The sequence below is a fragment of the Xenia sp. Carnegie-2017 genome, unplaced genomic scaffold (genome assembly GCF_021976095.1).
Source record: "Xenia sp. Carnegie-2017 unplaced genomic scaffold, XeniaSp_v1 HiC_scaffold_20, whole genome shotgun sequence".
NCBI lineage: Eukaryota > Metazoa > Cnidaria > Anthozoa > Malacalcyonacea > Xeniidae > Xenia > Xenia sp. Carnegie-2017.
Window position 1 is genome coordinate 3,396,267 of NW_025813483.1, and position 20,743 is coordinate 3,417,009.

Below are 20,743 nucleotides of genomic sequence, written 5' to 3' on the forward strand. Positions count from 1 at the left end.
CATTTGATGTCACATTGCATACTGAAATTTGAAATTTCAGGTACATTTGCTGATATTTTATTTTAACAGAGCAGAATTCCCTTCATATCTCTGCCTAATGGTATTAAATATTGCTTGGTATTTCAACAAAACCAAAGGATGTTTAAAACTTTTGTTAAATGCAAACTGATGTAAAAAGCTTGTGTAAAGCGAATTATAAAAACTTCAATATCTTGAGAATGAGAAGCAATATACGTACACTGTTTTAGAAAATACGCTGTCATTTTCAAAATCCTATATGAAAATATATATGCTCTTGAAAAACTATCATTGATGCTAATTTATACTGATTTATAACGCATGTAATAAGTTATACTGAGTGGCAAGGGGGTATACTTAGCGGATTATAAGCGGTAGAAAGGGTATTTAAGAATATATAATTAATTGAAAAACAAAAACTTACAGGACCATGATTAAAACAAACTTTGCTACCACCAGTCGATGGAGGAGGTTGTCGTACTTTGAATCTACAGCTATCAATACCAATGTTCCTAATATCACCGAATGTACATAGGTGTGACCTTCTTTTAACTTCCATGTCCACCTTCTGGTGGAGAAAGCTCAAACCTCTTGTGTTGTTCTTTCCAATAACAGAAGCAGTTTGAACTTTACGTCGGACAGGATCCTCTATCTTTAAAAACTGATATCCCAGAGAAGGCAATAAAAAGGATCAAGGCAACAACAAAATGGAATTATAAAATATTGGTTTCGATTGATAGAAATAAATAATTAGTTTCTCCATGTCTTTTACAAACACTGATGATTTTAAAGAGTTTTCAAAGAAAATGTAACGTATTTTCAAATTTTCTGTTCTATCTTCATTTTATCTATTTAATTCAGTTGAAAATAATTTAAGTCGATATGAAAATCGAAATGAAATTTCACATTGTAACAATAGAAAACCAAACATGTCAAACGCGTTTGTTTGAATCAAAACCCACTTGGCAAAAAAATTAGAGAAAATAGCAAATATTAAGTTCTTTATATATATTTATTGAGATAAAACGAAAAATTGTTCATATTTATACCTGTGAATAAACGTGAACTAATCCTTCTACAATCAAACTGAGAACTAATGGCATTCCTGTTGTCCTTGTACTATCCCTCTTCAATAGCATTTCTTAGAGTACTCTTCTCACAATACTCCATATGTGTATACAAAGCTTGCAGAGTACACTTTGAATCTTCTTGAAATTTCTTTTGGTGATTGCTTCCTCTTCACTTTCGAAATAAGATTTCTCGTCCTAAAGAAAGATGCAGGTAGTTATTTTTACATATCTTAGCAACATCATGAACAGTTCCCACTACTATATTCCACGAGCCAACAAACTTCCAAAATGTATATATGATTAAATGATATTTCTTTTGGAACATAACTTCAGTAAACTCTGTCTTACTAACGGATTGTTTCTACATTGGAGCATCGTCCTTGCTAGAGCTTTTATCGTCGTCGACATGCTTGTAATCATTCGTGTTTGCATTGGTCAACGAGTCCTCATCCAAACCCTTGAGCGTACGGTAGGTGCTTGAACTACGTTCAACTTTCATAAAGCTACATTTAAACATGGCGTCGTTGTTCCTTCTCTGCCATGCTTGATTTTGTTTCACTGTTGGAAGTTTCATTTTCAAGTATTCCTCTACCGCAATCGACGAATTATAATATCTGTGAAAAATATTAGAGCATTGTTTATGCACAAAATATTAAGATACAAAGTTATGAAAAAAAATAAAAAAATCACTAACATTGTCAAAAATATTACGAGTGGCGTAACAAAATGTTTATGAGTTTAATACGCACTTGTCAAAACAATCTTAAGAAGACAAAGTACGTTTAAAAAATATATGGTTGAAAGTTTGGTAAACGCACCTATAAGCACCAATTTCAGAGCTCCCTCACTTGACATTTAATCTCAGCATGCATGCGTAGTCAACTGCACCAACTCTGTTCATTATCATGACAATGACCAACTGTATGTATTAGTACCGATTATGGAGTAATAAGCGCTCAGTCATAAATTTTCAGATTATTAATCTGCGCATGCGCAGTCTGAATGAGCATATTGACTTGAGCAGCTGCGAAAGTTCATGTTCATGGCAACGATCAACTGCATCTACTAGTACCGATTTTGAAGTTATAGAATGCTTAGTAACAATTTTAATAGAGAAATCATCTGCGCATGCACTCGAGCATGTTAGTCCACTGACTAACCGTTCATAGTCATGGCAACGACTAACTATAGCATCACAAACAATATACAACTATTCTTTATTTTTTTCGATGCATTTATATTTCATTCGTGAATTTTTAAGCTTGAAACGTAAACATTTATAAAATATAAATGAATGCACTTTAAAATACTTTTATTAAAAATATTGTTATTTTCAAACTACGACAAGTCCACAATATCCATCTAAATGAACTTTTAAAAACACATCTTGTGTTAAAAATGTCAGGATAAACGTAGTTCAATAATTGTTTAACACGCTTGTAGCATGATAAACAAGAGCTCTCAAATCACAAAATTTTGTCGCGTGATCTCCTTCGTAAAACGAGGGCAGTGAATTATATAACTCTATTGAAAGAAGTTTATGTCGGAGTTAAAAATAGTTCTACAATCATAGTTTCTGTCTTTTAATTTTGATGATGTGCATATTTACAAAACATTTCGTATTTATACATATTTCGTAATACGTAAAACAACAGTAAACATTTCTGAAATTGCGAATTGCGAAAAATTTTCAAACTGTCCTAATTTCGTTGAATTGTCACATTAGTGTAGGGTAGTAATGATGTGTCAGCGTTAACTCATTACACAGTTGGACATTTATCTTCGTATGCACAAGATGCAAAAAGTGATTCTAACTTTCTACACGAAGTCATATCATGTTCTTATAGCTACGAGACTTTATTTTTAGTGTTAATATTTAGTTTTAGAAAGATAGAATAATATATTTAATGGTAATATAATAAGTTGATTTTTAAAAGAGCTGTTTTAAGTAAAGAGCACAAACCAATAGTTCTAAATTAAACGACATGATAATCTGGCAGACTACCCTCAAGGTCAACGTTCTGCAATGCAAATTTACAATCTACCGATATTTATAATGCCATGTCCAAAAGCGGAGATGACGCTTAAAACAGGGATAAATTAAAACATAATCCTTTGTCGGCGGAGGACGGATTGGTTAACTTAATTAAAACATCTTTCATGACGCTTAACTGAAAATGAACGGTATTTCTTAATGATTCTAAAATTGTCGTCTGAATAAGAATCAGCTCAATACGTTGACACCTTAGGAGTAGTCTGCTCATATGCATCTTGTCGTTTAATTTAAAACTATTGGGTTAGTGCTCTTTTCTAAAAACAGTTCTTTTATAAAAACTATCAACTTATTATATTACTTTTACCATTCACTATTGTATTTGCTATCCTTAAAAATATTTTCAGATTTGTCACCACGACAAAGTCTCTATTTTATTGTTAATATATACTTTACTTTTCAACGATTGCTTGTATTAACTAAAGAAACCTCGAACTTGGGATACAGCTATTTAGTTATATGAACAAAAACAGAAAATGTATCTTACTTTAACATATTTTCACAAAAAGCCACAGGGGTTTGCAACAAGACATTTCAATTAAGATAGTATAAACAAGCTGAGAAACTTTTACATGTGCGCCTCTACATTGTTAAGTTAGAAAATTTCATAAGTTATTAATTTTTCATAGCTATAACCAAAACTCCATCAATAATACATCCATCGTGTCGTTTTAACACACTTATATTACACACCGAAAGTTTTCAACTTGAAACTCTACATTTTAAAATAATTTTACTTAAAATGTTTTAATTGTCAAAATATCGTAAAACAATGTTTTTATGTCAATATTTGTCATCTAAATGAATTTTTAAGAACGCATCTGCGTTGTGTTGATGCGTTACCATGATGCCCACAGCTCAGCTGGTATTTGACAACTTAAAGTGAAACTATATAAAGCTGTTCCTTCAATCGTACTAAGAAACGGCAATAAAGAGTGTGCAAAAAGAAATGAATCATCTAAATGCTGAGCAGTCCAAGCGTTTTCAATATTTGTACAAATCCAATCATTGTGTGTAATTATTGAGTTACAGGAACATTTTTGTGATATTGTACAATGTTCGTTGGAATACAGATAAAAATACAAGCAGCTATTTTATCATAAGTTTGGCTGTTTCAGATCTTGTCGTTTGTTGATCTCTCTTCCATTGTATATTGTAATGGTAACTCAACTTTTGATAGGAGTAACCAAACTATCTGTACCTTGTAAACTGAACTATTCCTTTGGTACGCGACTATATCGACATCAGTTGTGAATCTTATGATGCTCACAATTGATCGTTACATTTGTATTGCATTACCCTAAAGTATCCTCACATTGTCACCCAAAGAAAGGTGTCTATAGCTTTGGCTTCAGCATGGATCACTGGTTTCTTAGCTTTATTATGATATTTTCAATACAAAAGTTCCAACATACCATTTATATGTTATCCAAGCAAAATAGTTGTTTCAATTTGCACTATTTTATTCTTTCTTCTTCCACTTGGTGTTATGATCGTTTTCAATGTGAAAATTGTACAAATTTCTCAAACCAAGGTCGAAAAATAGCAGCACAAGCTTCATCAATAGAAACAAGTGAATCAACCGCTACAGATGATTTAAACTCACGAAAACTTCACACGACAGTTGAAACTCTTCAAAACAATTCGTATCGTTTTGATATTTTTACTCTGTATAACACCACTCTGTGATAGTGTTTATAAAGTTTGTCATTTGTAATGGTGGCTGTATTTTATACGTACTTCGTGTAGCAATACTTGTGGCTGCAACAAACTCCGTGACAAATGCTTTATATATGGAATACGTGACAAGGAATACAGAAGATCTTTCAAGCTAATGTTTGCACGGTGTTGCATTCATCTGGGTAATTCATAGAAAAGATAAAGAACATTATTTCCGTAACACCAAAACATTTAATGGTCTCTAAAGCGACGCCGAAAGAAATTACTAAAAACTGAAACTTCTGACATAATGACGTTATCATTTTAAATTATCTACTCAAATTATTGTAAATGGTTATTTTACTCAGATGTATTCCTATAGGCTATAGAGCCTTGAATAAGTTTAGGTGTTTTAAGAAATCGTGAGGCCAACTAGGACGAGGATGCAGGAAACATTTTCCTCACTCAAGTGTCGTGGGCCTTGACTTACTACTACTTTGTTAATGTTGAAGATTAATCTTGGATAATAATGATGAAATTTTGCTGTTCCTCAAATATTTAATAATCTTGGATGATACAAGAAGATAGTTCTAAAGCCAATTTGTAGTGTATAGTAAATACGTAGTGTAATACAAAATATAACTTAATAAAATGAGTTGTATAAAATAGGTTTAAATTTTATGAAAGATGTTTAGTTTGTCTTTAATTCATGTTCACTATGATATAACTAGTGAATAAATTGCCTTTTTTTTATCTTCAGTCTTCCAACTGTATTTCAACTAAACAGTCTCTACCCAGAGAGCAAAGTTCTTTAAGGAGTCTTCCTTGATTTTACCTTCCTGTAAAATTGGGTAGCCACTATGATGTCATTTTGAAGCTGTCCTCTTATTTTGAATTTTGCTTTGGTAATATATAATATATTCTTCACGTAATAAAATAAATAAAGTCAATCCTATGTCAAGAATATCAATAACTATTTTATGATTAAACAGTGATCACCTTTAACCAATTTACTTTGCTAATATTGATGATTTTGCATATTCAAAGTCATGTCTCTCACGTTGAAATAGACGAAGTCGCCATATTGATGGATGTCGGTGAAAATGCAGGGGCGGATCTAGGATTTTTCAAACATCAGTCATAAACGTCGGAGGCGCTCCGCACCTGGGGGTCTGAGGCTATCTCTCCTGAGAGATTTTGAATTTCAGAGCCTTAAAATGCCATTTTCAGCGTTTTAGAGCATTACAAAATGTATTTTGTGGGCATCGTTTTGCGTAAATACAACACATTTTGGTTAATGTTTTTCAAAAACAAAATGAAGTGAACAATACTTGAATGTTTTGCCAAATATTTAGGCTCATTATTATGCCAAATATATGGCTCATTAGCATGTCTAGGAACGTAAATTTTTTTACAATAATGCTATATTCAAAACAGATATAGCCTTTAAAAATTTCTACCAAGTTGTCAGGCATAGACTTCTAGAGACCCCATTCAAACCACTATGTAATGAGTTAAGTTAGAAATTTGGTACTACAAGTGACAGTTCATAGATATAGAAAAGCTCAGACTTCAAACCATGCAAGTTTATTGTAACCCTTTACCCATCTCCACATCAGTATTAGCAATTCACCTTTGAGAAAACTCAAAATTTTTCTCTGCCAAAGATTAAGCAAAAATTATCAGAGTGAAAATTTGCAGTTAAGGACAGCCTAATGCCATAAATGTTTATTAGGTCATTATCACTGACTATTATCTTCTTCAAGGTGTGCTATATAGCAATCACTAGCAGCATTTATTATCAAATACAAACAGAATGTAACCAACATGTCTTTAATTATATAATTACATGAATGTTAAAATTGGTTCATGTGTCATGCTTACTGGTTATGATAAATATCTTTTCATATGATCAAAGCTCGTTTAATGTAAATCTGAAATAATTTAGTTTAGAAATTATAATGATCATCAGAATTACCTAGTGATCATGAAAATATTTTGTTGTTTTGCCAAATTTCAAGGTTTATCTGCATATAGGAAGACATTTTTACTTTATAGAAAATGCTTTCATACATCAATAGCCCTTTGGAATTTATGGCAAACAATCTGGTATGAGCCGTGATTAACACACCTTACATCTCTACATGAGGTGTTCAGTCAGAAAGGGGACAATATGTGACATGGGACAACATTTCATCTATGTGAAATACTCAGGTTTAATACCATTCCAGTCAAATTGTCAAAATAAAAGCTTCATGGATCAGAAGACTCAAAATCACAGGTTATAGTAAACAGCTTCTCATGTAATCAATGTTAGTTTTCAAATCTTAAACAATATGTAGTATAACTGTCTATTGAATGATCAATGATCATAAACTGAAAAGCCCCAAACACTTGTTTATGATAAAGTAAATAATAGTATGGCGCCTTATGGCTACAGATTTTTGTCCATTGAAATATATTTGCAGGAATGTAGGATTTCGCTGCCGTATAACGGCCGATTCCCAAGCATTAAAGAAATCATAGCTAAAAGTCCTCGGCAACAACAACAATTTTAGAAGCATCTATTTGCTTACCATACGCCATATTAACATAAATCGCATCACACTCGCATAAATTGACTTTGATATATTACATTCATGCATACACTTCAGTTGTCCTTACTTACGATTTTGATGTAAATTTCTGCTGATAAAACTCAAAACAATGTTGGCTTGCTTTTGAACATCAATGACTGAAATGTCGCTCCGAGATCGTCTTTGCCAAGCATTTACAATTCATCCATAAATTTTTCGCCCTCTTGAAAAAATTCCCAGTTTGGAAAGCAGCATTCATGTCAATATATGAATTTGTAAAAGATTTCCATAAACTCCATCTGATTGTAGTTTAGTTTCTATCATGCTTTAGAAAAAATTATTATGAAACGATCAAACATTCAATTCAGACAGTGAGCTTGACTATGTTAGTTCAGTTGGCTATCAGTCGAAATAGGTCAAACCAATCACAGTAAGACAAAATTTAAATGAACCAATTACAAGATAGCAAGTGGACTCCTTATAGGTCCGGCCACCCCGCTTATCGGTCGAGATTATTCCAGATCGTCCACTGATCTGGCTATTGACCAATGAAATAAGCTGTTTTACGTTCATAGACTTTATCCGTCGAACCAGTCAAGCCACCCCGCTTATCAGTCGGTTATTCCAGGCAATTAAAATTCAACTGATCTGGTTACCAAGGAGATATTCATATTGGATTAGTCATTAGTTTTCAATAATAAATAAAGCTGGATTTTATCACGAAGTAAATGCGATAATAAAGTAAGAATAATTAATGAATTTTAACTAATATGAATAGGTAATTTTGAATTTCAAACATCAGTCGCGCGACGGATTTGACATAATAGATCCGCCCCTGGTGAAATGGTGGTTTGGCAACAAATCTGTCTGAAGGTTATATTGAACAAAATGACCAAAACTAAGAGTTTAGAGTCTTGAACCTGAAACAGAAACAAATGTAAGAGAGAAAATAAAGATAATAACATGTGTCTTCTTCAAAACCTAAACCCTGCTTGTCCTGCAATAATACAAAACCTACACTACGGTTGTCTTTTACTCCATTCCACAAACACGTGCATATCATCAATATATTTACGAGGAACGTTTGGACTAAACATCCTTAATCAGTATTAAAGCTAATACGCCTTATTTAAACATTTCATTCTTCTTGCCAGTCGAAATTAGAAATTGCATTATCTTGTTTCGTTGACTTTTCAGCACTTGAGTCCTTCGTTTCTGGGAGTGGAAAACGTTAATGGCTGGAAGTTTCCGCTTTAAAGTTGATTAAAATTACATTACCTCGAGGGCAAAAGTGATAGCTATCTTCTTCGACTGTTACATCGCCAATATTTAAGACACAAGTAAATCTTTCGCTATTTTCTTCACATTCTCGAAGTTTATTTTCTGCTTTAGCTTATTCCATCCTCCCATTTTATGTCCTGTTATGTTTACAGTCTTTTCCTTGCATAGACAACGTCCTTACCACTAACTTTTGAAAACTTTTATGAACCATCGAAAACTTCGACGACAGTAAAACTACTCATATGTATTTGCAAAGCATTCATACACTGTTCACTGAATAAATTCAAAACAGACTTCACAAATAAATAGCTCTATTCTTTCTTTTATTCCCTGCTGACCATGAACAATACACGCTTTGAACGCCATCAATGTTATTCAAAATTCACTAAAACGTACAACTCGAATACAAATTTAAGGGGCTGTTCACATGAGCCCAGCCGGATTCAGCGAAGCGTTAAATCATTTTGGCAAATGGAAAGATTAAATACTTCACGAAAAACTTGTTTGAGCAATTTCTCTATGCTCTGACTTGAAAATTTACAAAATCTTTAAAATGAAAACAAATAATTGTGCATGATTTGAAAGTTACAACTAACGCATAAGAAAATTTTGCGCTTAAAATTTTGCTTCTTTCAATGACTCAAAATCAATTCCGCCTCTCTGAATTCAGGTTACCGGCTCATGTAATCAGCCCCTAAATCATACAAATTGATGCCATAATTTTGAAAGCGATTGTAACTTTCGGGTCACTAGAAGATATAAATATAATTTATAATTTATGTAAAAAATTACTCAATGATAAAAACTATACACAGAATACATAAAACAATCTATGAAGTTTAAAATTGTTCAGAAACATCAGAATACATATGATTTCTTCTGAGGACGAATAGCGTCTCTTGATGGTGGTCGATTGTCAATCATACGAGTTCCTTTACTGAGATAACCTTGGGGAAACGAATTTTAACGATTGTCATACTCATAAGCGGTTAAAATAGCTGACAATATCATTAAAGAATGCAATGATTTGTAACTAAGTTGACTGTTTTTGTTCTCTGTTGTTCATTCATCACTATCTACACTCACACACTTTATCTTATTTCTTTTATGTTTTGGATCGGGTAAAAACTGTTCTTGTTCTCTGTGTTCATTCATCTTTATTTACAGAGACACGTTATCTTATTTCTAAATATTTTATGTGGTATAAAGATGTTCTCGTTCTTTGTTGTTCATTCATCACTACCTCACTACAGACACGTTATCTTATTTCTTATATATTTTATGTAGTGTAAAGATGTTCTCATTCTCTGTTGTTCATTCATCACTACCTACACAGACATACGTCATCTTATTTCTTATATACTTATGCAGCGTAAAGACTGTTCTCATTTTCTGTATGAGCATGAATTTTATAATATAAACATTCCTGTCACACAAACTATTCATGAAATTAAAGGATACTGGCGATACAGGAAGATAAAAATTTCATTTTCGCCAATTATTTCAATGTGATGACCAACAGATCCAACTCCACTTTCTCCAGATACACCAACAGCTACAGCAAACATTTCAATGTCTAGTTTTCTCGTCATTCCTGCTGCAATCTATAAAATAAAATGCAACAACCAAAAAAAAGTAAGCACAGGTTTTATTTCATTGAAAACGTATGTCATTCACAACCATTGCAGTTTATTAGCCGATCAAGCAGCACAATAGAAATTGCTTTTGCTTTTCAATGTAAGAGCTATGATTGGAAAATTGTGCTATTAATATTATATTTTCTTTGAACGTTTGAATCTTCTAAAACAGTTTATTCATATCAATTTTCTTCTCGAGATATTATAGTTTATGTACTGTACGCTTTACACAGCATGTGACGTCACATTGTATAATAAAATTTGAAATAGCAGGTACATTTGCTGATATTTTACTTCAACAGAGCAGAATTCCTTCATTCTCTCCCTAATGGTATTAAATATTGCTTGATCAAAAACCAAAGGATGTTTAAAACTTTGTTAAATGCAAAATGATGTAAAATTTGTGTAAAGCGAATTATAAAAACTTCAATATCTTGAGAATGAGAAGCAATATACGTACACTGTTTAGAAAATACGCTGTCAGTTTCAAAATCCTGTTGAGTGAAAATATAATTTAAATAGCAAAATTTTCGAGTCGTATGCCTTGAAATTATCACGCAGTAGGTTATACTGAGGGTAAAGGGGGTATACTTAGGGGATTATAAGCGGTAGAAAGGGTATTTAAGAATATATAATTAATTGAAAACAAAAAACTTACAGGACCATGATTAAATAAAACTTTGATACCAGTCGATGGAGGAGGTTGTCGTACTTTGAATCTACAGCTATCAATACCAATGTTCCTTAATATCACCGAATGTACATACGTGTGACCTTCTTTAAGTACCCCCATGTCCACCTCAGGTGGAGAAAGCTCAAAACCTCTTGTGTTGTTCTTTCCAATAACAGAAGCAGTTTGAACTTTACGTCGGACAGGATCCTCTATCTTTAAAAACTGATATCCCAGAGAAGAATAAGAAATAAAAAGGATCAAGGCAACAAAAAAAATGGAATTATAAAACATGGGTTTCTGATTGATAGACATGAAAAATTAGTTTCTCTATGTCCTTTACAAACACTGATGATTTTAAAGATTTTTCAAAAGAAAATGTAACGTATTTTCAAATTTTATATATCTGTCCTTCGTTTTATCTTATTTAATTCAGTTGAAAATATTTTGAGTCGATATGAAAATTGAAATGAATTTTCACATGATGTCGTATTTAGAAGCCATTTTCGATTTAAAATTTACTCAAGCAACTTTTGAAGCAAGCTACAACTAAGGGACGAAAATTTCAGCAACAAGAGCTCTGTTTTTGGGGAAACTGTATTTTATGAGTAAATCTTCTCATGTTATTAAATAGCCAACACAACAAGTGTTTAATTACATGTGAAAATAACCACTAAATTTGAGGTCACGACCTGTAATAGTTGCCAAGACAACGTCGACGCACGTGCGAATTTACAACAAAGTACACGTTGTTTTACCGGTATTTTCATTATTTTATGTAAAACATCATCCACAATTCTTTAAGAACCAAGGCTCAGTGGTCTAGTGGTATGATTCTCGCTTTGGTGCGAGAGGCCGCGGTTCGATTCTCGCCTGAGCCCCGCTTTTACGATTTCATCATAAATTCCTTCAGAAAATATTTCTGTAATGACTTGCGATGACAGATCATTACCAATTGAGCAACTTTGCCGATAAAGACAAATAATTTCATGCAAAAAATTGTTACGATTCTATAAAACAGTCAAAATAACAAAATGAAATGAAAGCATCATAAAGTTTACTAAATGTGGACCAATGCAAAAAAAACTGTCAGCTATAAATATGATTTTGACCAAATTTAAAATTATTTTGGAACATATGTCTGCGCATTGCAACTTTTTAAGAATTGAATTCCGCATTTGCATAAATAGCGCAATCTTCACTATTCAGCGACTGCTTAGCACAACTAGTCCACCGTCCAGGTAAAAAGCACTGAAGGCACATGTTAGTGAAGAAACGAACTGAGAACCAATTACAAAATACAATAAACAAACAAAGTTGAAGGTTCAAAAGAAAGATGCATTGGCCGGGAATCGAACCCGGGCCTCCCGCGTGGCAGGCGAGAATTCTACCACTGAGATACCAATAATTGATACCGAGGCAATTGTAACGTAATATGGACCTCAGAAGCAAATTAAACTTTTGTCTGTGTCCAATGTTTTAAAATTTTGTTATCATCTCACCTGAGAGTTTGGTAGAGCACCAGGTTTTCCACCCATGATAACTTTGGGTAAATTATCATGATTATCACAAGATGTCTCTGTGTAACGATAACATAAACATAAATGCTGTTTTTACGTACTACACATTGCACCAATTATAACTTACTTGATGACGTAACATCTGAACTCAATACTCATGTTGCATTTCCAACAATGATTCTAAAGTCGAACTCGGACTATAGATTGTTTGGTATGGGGGAATCTAAAACACTTTCATTGCTCACAAGACAGTCGATGCTTGATGGGGTGGGGTTGTGGGTCGTGTCGACGGGGAGGTAGGTACACCACCAGCTGTGCAGGTAGGATTCACTGGACGACTGACAAATGGTGTACTACTTCGACTGGAGAGACATCCCAGGCGATTGTCATCTATCAAGATCTGGTTCTCTAAAACCGCTGACCTAGACCAGTTTGAAGATTGCGGAATTTTCTATAGCAGTAAGAAAGAAAAGTACGTATAAAAGGAGTTTCTCCAACTATATACCATAACGTACCATGAGAAGTTTGATGCCTCTGATCTATGATTTCTGTTGATGCACACATTGTAGTGTGAAGCGAACTAGAAACTGGACAAGCTTGTTTGTCGAGTTCAGCACTGAGCTTCAACATATCAGGACCGCGATTTAAAGCACTTAGAAAAGCTTGACCCTTCGCCGTTTCAAAATATGGCGGAACTTCACGATGACTAATGCATGTTTGCCGTATTCCAGTTTAGCCAAATCTATACGATCTCGTTCCATTCCTCGGCCGTGCGTTTCCAGGCTGGCGCAGGTGGTGCGGGCTTTTCGACAGGTGCTACAGACTTCAAATACTTTTCTTGTACACCTGCAGTAAAAATAAAATAACTTGACTTTTCTATGTTCAAAATAAAAACTGTATGAATTACGATGATTTTTATAAACTGATTCTTTCCAAAATAGACAAAAGAAGATGCAACAATTTTACAACAAAGTCACCAAGAAGTTTAATAAAGAAACAACGACACTATTGAATGTATTGTTTTCATGATAGCGACAGTGAAAATTAAAAACTAAATAGAAACCAAGTTTAAACATTACCATTTACATCAGCTTTGAGATCATTTTTTAGAGAATTTTCTCGCCTGTACTAAAAATATAATTAAAATGCCCTGTGAACTCAAAGTATTAGTTACGATAAATTATTACATATACTCTAGTTTGCTTTGTAAAACTAAAGTACACATGATAAAATCTTTCCTTCATCCGGCCGGGAATATTTGGATTGTTATCATTCTTCTTTATAAACGGTTGAAATTATTTTGCCTTTGATATCGTTCAAATGTTTTGATGAAATATATCATGAATCCAATGTCATTTTTCAAAGTTTGTTAAAGGAATTTTACATGTCAATCAATAGTTTTACTAAGTTTAAGCATGAAGGGTAGTCTAGTTCACTTAACGTTCACACAATTTTTGACGTTTTCTAGTCTCTAACACGATAAACATATACACGCTTATAAGGAATTTTAATCGTTTCCGCTACGTTTTATAAAACTCTTCAAAGAAAAGTGACCTCGTAATGAAGCCATAACAGACCATCATAAAGCGAGACTTCATTGTTAGTAGCCGGCGTTTGCTAGCAATAACTAAAGAAAATGTTGATGAAATATTTCATTATTTATAATAATAAAAACAGAAAACCGTGTTTTCCTTTAATGTATTTTCAATAAAAAAGGCCACAGGGGGTTTGCAATATCGTAATTTAACCTGAGACAATGCACTCTGTGACGAAATTATTGAAAGTGCCTCCACATTATGACACAGTAGTAAACTTTTAAAGAATATCCTTTTTTCATTGTTATCTAAATAACATAGAACTATTCCCCGCGCCACCTCTCTTTCTTACGACACATTTATATTTTATCATTGATCTTTAAATTTGTAACTGAAACACTCATAAAATATAAATGATGACGTTTTTAAGCAATTATATTTAACATATAGTAATGACTGCTTTATCAAACTATCGAAAAATGAATTTGTTATGTCAATGTTAGCTTAAACTTTCATCTAAATAAAGTTTTAAAACACATCTGGTGTTAACGTTGCCATGAAGCACGCAGTTCAATATTAGCATTTGACTACTTAGGTTGATACGAAAGCTGTTGTTCTTATTACATCCAAATCTCTTACAAACGAGACTAAAACTGATGAAAAGAACAATGAATTCTACAAATAACCAATACCACAAACCTTGTGATATTTCTAATAACATTTGAATCATTGTTTATAATAATGGAGTTACAGGAAACGTTTTGGTGATATGGCACAATGTTCGTTGGAATAAAGATAAAAATACGACCAGTTATTTTGTTATTAATTTGGCTTTGTCGGATCTTGTCGTTTGTGGGATAACTTTCCGATGGCTATCGCAAAAATGCACCGTTTTGATGGGGAAAACAGGCCTACTTTGCGAATTATTCATTTCATTTTGTACGCAAGTTTATCGCTTTCTGTAGTGAATATCATGATGCTCACAATTGATCGTTACATTTGTATTGCATTACCCTAAAGTATCCTCAAATTGTCACCCAAAGAAAGGTGTCTATAGCTTTGGTTTTAGTATGGATCACTGGCTTTATTTTCTTATGATATTTTTCACATCGAGACCTAGCGATGTGCCATTCATATGTAAGATGAACAAAATAGCTGTTCAGTTGGTACTTTTTTCTTTTTCTTTGTTCCACTTGGTGTTACGATCGTTTTCAATGTGAAAACTGTACAAATTGCTCGAAGTCAAGGTAGAAAAATAGCAGCACAAGCTTCATTATCAAAAACAAATAATTCAACGGCTGCAGATGATTTGAACTCAAGAAAAAACTTTTCACGACAAATGAAACTCTTCAAAACAATCCGTGTCGTTTTTGGTTGTTTTTTATTCTGTGTAACACCTTTTCCTGTGATAGTTTTATCAAGTTTGTCATTTGTAATGGTGGCTGTATTTCTTTAAAAGTTCACATTGGAATTTCGCTTCTGGCTGCAACAAACTCCATTACAAATGCTTTCATTTATGGAATACGAGATAAGAAATACAGAAGATCTTTCAAACAAATGTTTGCGCGATGTTGCAATTCATCTGGGTAATCAATAGAAAAGAGAATAAAAAGAAACGGAAAAGAACATTTTAGCATAACACAAAAAAAATCTAATGATAACTGTCTCTCTTAGGACGCCAAGATAAAATGTGAGGCTTAAGGCTCTCTTGAGGAAATAGGACGTTATGATTTTAAATATCTGCCAGGCAGATTTTCTAAACTGTTCTCAACTTTAAAGGTCTGTAACAGAGACCCCAAAGTTTTTTCTTAAAGGAGCCTTGCATGATTTTACTTCTCTAAAATCGTGTGTCTAACTAGAATAGGGGTTTAGAGAAAGATCTCAACTTCATCACTCTCGGAGATTTTGAACTTTATAAATGCTGAACATGGCTATCATTAAACTCAACTACCCTAACTATTATTAAAGTTCTTGCACCTGGTGGAAAACATAGTTCAAAAAACAAATGAATTCACTGATGTACATTCACTTTAAGAGATCCTTGTAGAAATCTAAGCTCAGTGCAGTACAAAATATAACTTTAAATGAGTCGTATAAAATAGTTATAGATTTGTAGAAAAATATGCATTTCCATCTTGACTTTTATTCATGCGCACTATGACATGATTAGTGAGTAACATTGACGTCATTATAAACAAAATTTGATAATTTGACAACAATCTTTACTGTTGTCATCTTAAAATTTTTCTATACTGTAACGATAAATAATACTATCATATATGTCTTGATGTAATAAAAATATATAGGCAGTCTCGTATGATAATATAACCGCTTTATGATTAAAAAATGCTCACCTTTTCAACCAATCCATTTGCTCTCTTTTTACTCTGTAACACAAAAACCTACACTACGGTTGTCTTCACTCCATCCCACAAACATGTGCATACCATCAATATATTTACGAGGAACGTTTGGACTAAACATCCTTAATCAGTATTAAGCTAATACGCCTTATTTAAACATTTCATTCTTCTTGCCAGTCGAGTGTAGAAATTGCGTTAACTTGCTTCGGTTGAATTTTCAGCACTTGAGTCCTTCACAGTTCTGGTGAGTGGAAAACGTTATGGATGTTTCCGCTTTAAAGTTGATTAAAATTACATTACCTCGAGGGCAAGTTACCAAGTCAGTTGTTAATAGCTATCTTTCGACTGTTACATCGTCAATACTTAAGAAACAAGTAAATCTTTTGCTCTTTCTTCACATTCTCGAAGTTTGTTATTCTAAGGTTTACCTTATTCCATCCTCACATTTTATGTCCTGTTATGTTGACAGTCTTTTCCTCGCATAGACAACATCCTTTCCACTAACTTGAAAACTTTTATGAACCATCGAAAACTTCGACGACAGTAAAACTACCATATGTATTTGCAAAGCAAATTCATACACTAGTTCACTGAATAAATTTAAAACAGACTTCACAATTAAATAGCTTTATTCTTTTCTTTATTCCCTCGCTGACCATGAACAAAAACATACAACTCGAATACAAATAAAGGGGCTGTTCACATGAGCACGGTAGCCGGGATTAAGCGAAGCGTTAAATCATTTTGGCAAATGGAAAGGATTAAATACTTCACGGAAAAACTTATTTGAGCAAATTCTCTATGCTCTGACTTTGCAAATTTACAAAACCTTTAAAATGAAAACAAATAATTTAGCCTGATTTAAAAATTACAACTAACGAATACGAAAAGTTTTGCACTTAAAATTTTACTCCTTTCGATGAATCAAAATCATTTCCCGCCTCTCTGAACTCCAGTTACCGCGGGCTCATGTAATCGGCCCCTAAATCAAATTCATGCCATAATTTTGAAAGCGATTGTAAGTTTCGGGTCACAAGAAGATATAAATATAATTTATAATTTATGTAACAAAAATTACTCAATGGTAAAAAACTATACGCAGAATACATAGAACATCCTAGGAAGTTTAAAATTGTTCAGAAACATCAGAATATATATGATTTCTTCGAGGAAGAATAGCGTCTCTTGATGATGGTCGATTGTCAATCATACAAGTTCCTTTACTGAGATAACCTTGGGAAACGAATTTGAACGATTGTCATACTCATAAGCGGTTAAAATAGCTGAGAATATCATTAAAGAATGCTATGATTTGTAACTAAGTTGACAGTTCTTGTTCTCTGTTGTTCATTCATCACTATCTACACTGACACAATTTTTCTTATTTCTATATGTTTTAGATAGTGTAAAACTGTTCTCGTTCTCTGTTGTTCATTCATCGTTATTTACAGAGACGCACGTTATCTTATTTCTTATATATTTTATGTAGTGTAAAGACTTTCGTTCTCTGTTGTTCATTCATCTTTATTTACAGAGACACGTTATCTTATTTCTTATATATTTTATGTAGTGTAAAAACTGTTCTCGTTCTCTGTTGTTCATTCACTACCTACACTGACATGCGTTATCTTATTTCTTATATATTTTATGTAGTGTAAAGACTGTTCTTGTTCTCTGTTGTTCATTCATCTTTATTTACAGAGACACGTTATCTTATTTCTTATATATTTTATGTAGTGTAAAGACTGTTCTCGTTCTCTGTTGTTCATTCATCACTACCTACACTGACATGCGTTATCTTATTTCTTATATATTTTATGTAGTGTAAAGACTGTTCTTGTTCTCTGTTGTTCATTCATCTTTATTTACAGAGACACACGTTATCTCATTTCTTATATATTTTATGTAGTGTAAAGACTGTTCTCGTTCTCAGTTGTTCATTCATCGTTATTTACAGAGACACACGTTATCCTATTTCTTATATATTTTATGTAGTGTAAAGACTGTTCTTGTTCTCTGTTGTTCATTCATCTTTATTTACAGAGACACACGTTATCTCATTTCTTATATATTTTATGTAGTGTAAAGACTGTTCTCGTTCTCAGTTGTTCATTCATTTTTATTTACAGAGACACACGTTATCTTATTTCTTATATATTTTATGTAGTGTAAAGACTGTTCTCGTTCTCTGTTGTTCATTCATTTTTATTTACAGAGACACACGTTATCTTATTTCTTATATATTTTATGTAGTGTAAAACTGTTCTCGTTCTCTGTTGTTCATTCATCTTTATTTACAGAGACACACGTTATCTTATTTCTTATATATTTTATGTAGTGTAAAGATGTTCTCGTTCTTTGTTGTTCATTCATCACTACCTACACTGACACACGTTATCTTATTTCTTATATATTTTATGTAGTGTAAAGTGTTCTTCTCTGTTGTTCATTCATCACCACCTACACAGACATACGTCATCTCATTTCTTATATATTTTATGCAGCGTAAAGACTGTTCTCATTCTATGTATTTTATAATATAAATATTCCTGTCACACAATTTATTCATAAAATTAAAGGATACTGGCCGACACAGGAAGATAAAAAATTTCATTTTCGCCAATTATTTCAATGTGATGACCAACAGATCCAACTCCACTTTCTCCAGATACACCAACAGCTACAGCAAACATTTCAATGTCTAGTTTTCTCGTCATTCCTGCTGCAACCTATGTAATAAAATGCAACAACGAAAGAAAAAGTAAGACACAGGTTTTATTTCATTGAAAACGCGTGTCATTCCCAACCATTGCAGTCTATTAGCCGATCAAGCAGCACAATAGAAATTGCTTTGTTGCTTGTCAATGTAAGAGCTTATTATTGGAAAATTATGCCATTTATATTATATTTTCATTGAAGGTTACCATGAAAATCTTCTAAAACAGTTTATTCATATCAATTTTCTTTCTCAAGATATTGTAGTTTATGCACTGTGCTTTACACAGCATGTGACGTCACATTTCATAATGAAAGCAGGTACATTTGCTGATATTTTACTTTAACAGAGCAAAATTCCCTTCATTGTGAAGAATTAATGGTATTAAATAATGCTTGATCTTTCAACGAAACCAAAGGATGCTTAAAACTTTGTTAAATGCAAAATGATGTAAAATTTGTGTAAAGCGAATTATAAAACTTCAATATCTTGAGAATGAGAAGTAATGTACGTACACTTTTTGAAAATACGCTGTCATTTTCAAAATCCTGTTGAGATAAAATATAATTTAAACAGCAAAATTTTCGAGTCGTATGCCTTGATATTATCATTGATGCTAATTTATACTGAACTATACACACGCAATAGGTTATACCGAGGGTAAAGGGGGTATACTTAAGGGATTAAGCGGTAGAAAGGGTATTTAAGAATGTATAATTAATTGAAAATAAAAACTTACTGGACCATGATTAAACAAAACTTTGATACCAGTCGATGGAGGAGGTTGTCGTACTTTGAATCTACAGCTATCAATACCAATGTTCCTTAATATCACCGAATGTACATACGTGTGACCTTCTTTAAGTACCCCATGTCCACCTCTGGTGGAGAAAGCTCAAAACCTCTTGTGTTGTTCTTTCCAATAACAGAAGCAGTTTGAACTCTACGTCGGACAGGATCCTCTATCTTTAAAACTGATATCCCAGAGAAGAATAAGAATAAAAGGATCAAGGCAACAAAAAAAAATGGAATTATAAAACATGGGTTTCTGATTGATAGACATAAAAAATTAGTTTCTCTATGTTCTTTACAAACACTGATGTTTTTAAAGATTTTTCAAAAGAAAATGTAACGCATTTTCAAATTTTATAAATCTGTCCTTCATTTTATATTATTTAATTCAGTAAAAACTAATTTAAGTCGACATGAAAATTGAAATGAATTTTCACATGTCGTATTTAAGCTATTATCGATTTAAAATTTGCTAAGCAACTTTTGAAGCAAGCTACAACTAAGAGACGAAAATTTCAGCAACAAGAGCTCTGTTTTTTTTGGGGAACTGTATTTTTATGAGTAAATCTTCTCATATTAACAATAGCCAACACAACAAGTGTTTATTAACATGTGAAAATAACCACTGAATTAAAGGTCATGACCTGTAATAGTTGCCAAGACAACGTCGACACGTGCGAATATACAACAAAGTACACGTTGTTTTACAGGTATTTTCATTATTTTATATAAAACATCGTCCACAATTATTTAAGAACCAAGGCTCAGTGGTCTAGTGGTATGATTCTCGCTTTGGGTGCGAGAGGCCGCGGGTTCGATTCCCGCCTGAGCCCCGCTTTTTACGATTTCATCA

At 32.8% G+C, this 20,743-nt stretch overlaps 1 protein-coding gene, 1 long non-coding RNA gene and 1 other non-coding gene across 3 annotated transcripts; 1 reads left to right on the top strand and 2 right to left on the bottom strand.

The window, feature by feature from the left end:
• Nucleotides 1-10,099: 10,099 nt before the first annotated feature.
• Nucleotides 10,100-13,114, bottom strand: LOC124441023 (sperm-associated antigen 17-like). The gene is made up of 4 exons (XM_046991444.1): nt 13,000-13,114; nt 12,467-12,543; nt 10,953-11,189; nt 10,100-10,261 (listed from the first exon to the last, which is right to left on the bottom strand). The coding sequence occupies exons 1-4, from the start codon at nt 13,112-13,114 to the stop codon at nt 10,100-10,102; spliced, it is 591 nt and encodes a 196-aa protein (XP_046847400.1).
• Nucleotides 13,115-17,618: 4,504 nt separating this feature from the next.
• Nucleotides 17,619-20,040, bottom strand: LOC124442737. The gene is made up of 3 exons (XR_006947346.1): nt 19,838-20,040; nt 18,967-19,111; nt 17,619-17,665 (listed from the first exon to the last, which is right to left on the bottom strand). It is a non-coding gene; the product is annotated as an uncharacterized LOC124442737 (long non-coding RNA).
• A 611-nt stretch (nt 20,041-20,651) lies between these two features.
• Nucleotides 20,652-20,723, top strand: Trnap-ugg. The gene has a single exon. It is a non-coding gene; the product is annotated as a tRNA-Pro (tRNA).
• Nucleotides 20,724-20,743: the final 20 nt, after the last annotated feature.

Bases quoted from the DNA above. Each gene is read 5' to 3' on its own strand.
- LOC124441023 (XM_046991444.1), bottom strand. From the start codon at position 13,114: ATGTTGAAGCTCAGTGCTGAACTCGACAAACAAGCTTGTCCAGTTTCT. The intron at 12,544-12,999 runs GTACGTTATGGT...ATCGTTACACAG, and splicing joins GAGGCATCAAACTTCTCATG to AGACATCTTGTGATAATCAT. The intron at 10,262-10,952 runs GTAAGTTTTTTG...TTTATTTTATAG, and splicing joins TTTTATTTAATCATGGTCCT to ATTGCAGCAGGAATGACGAG.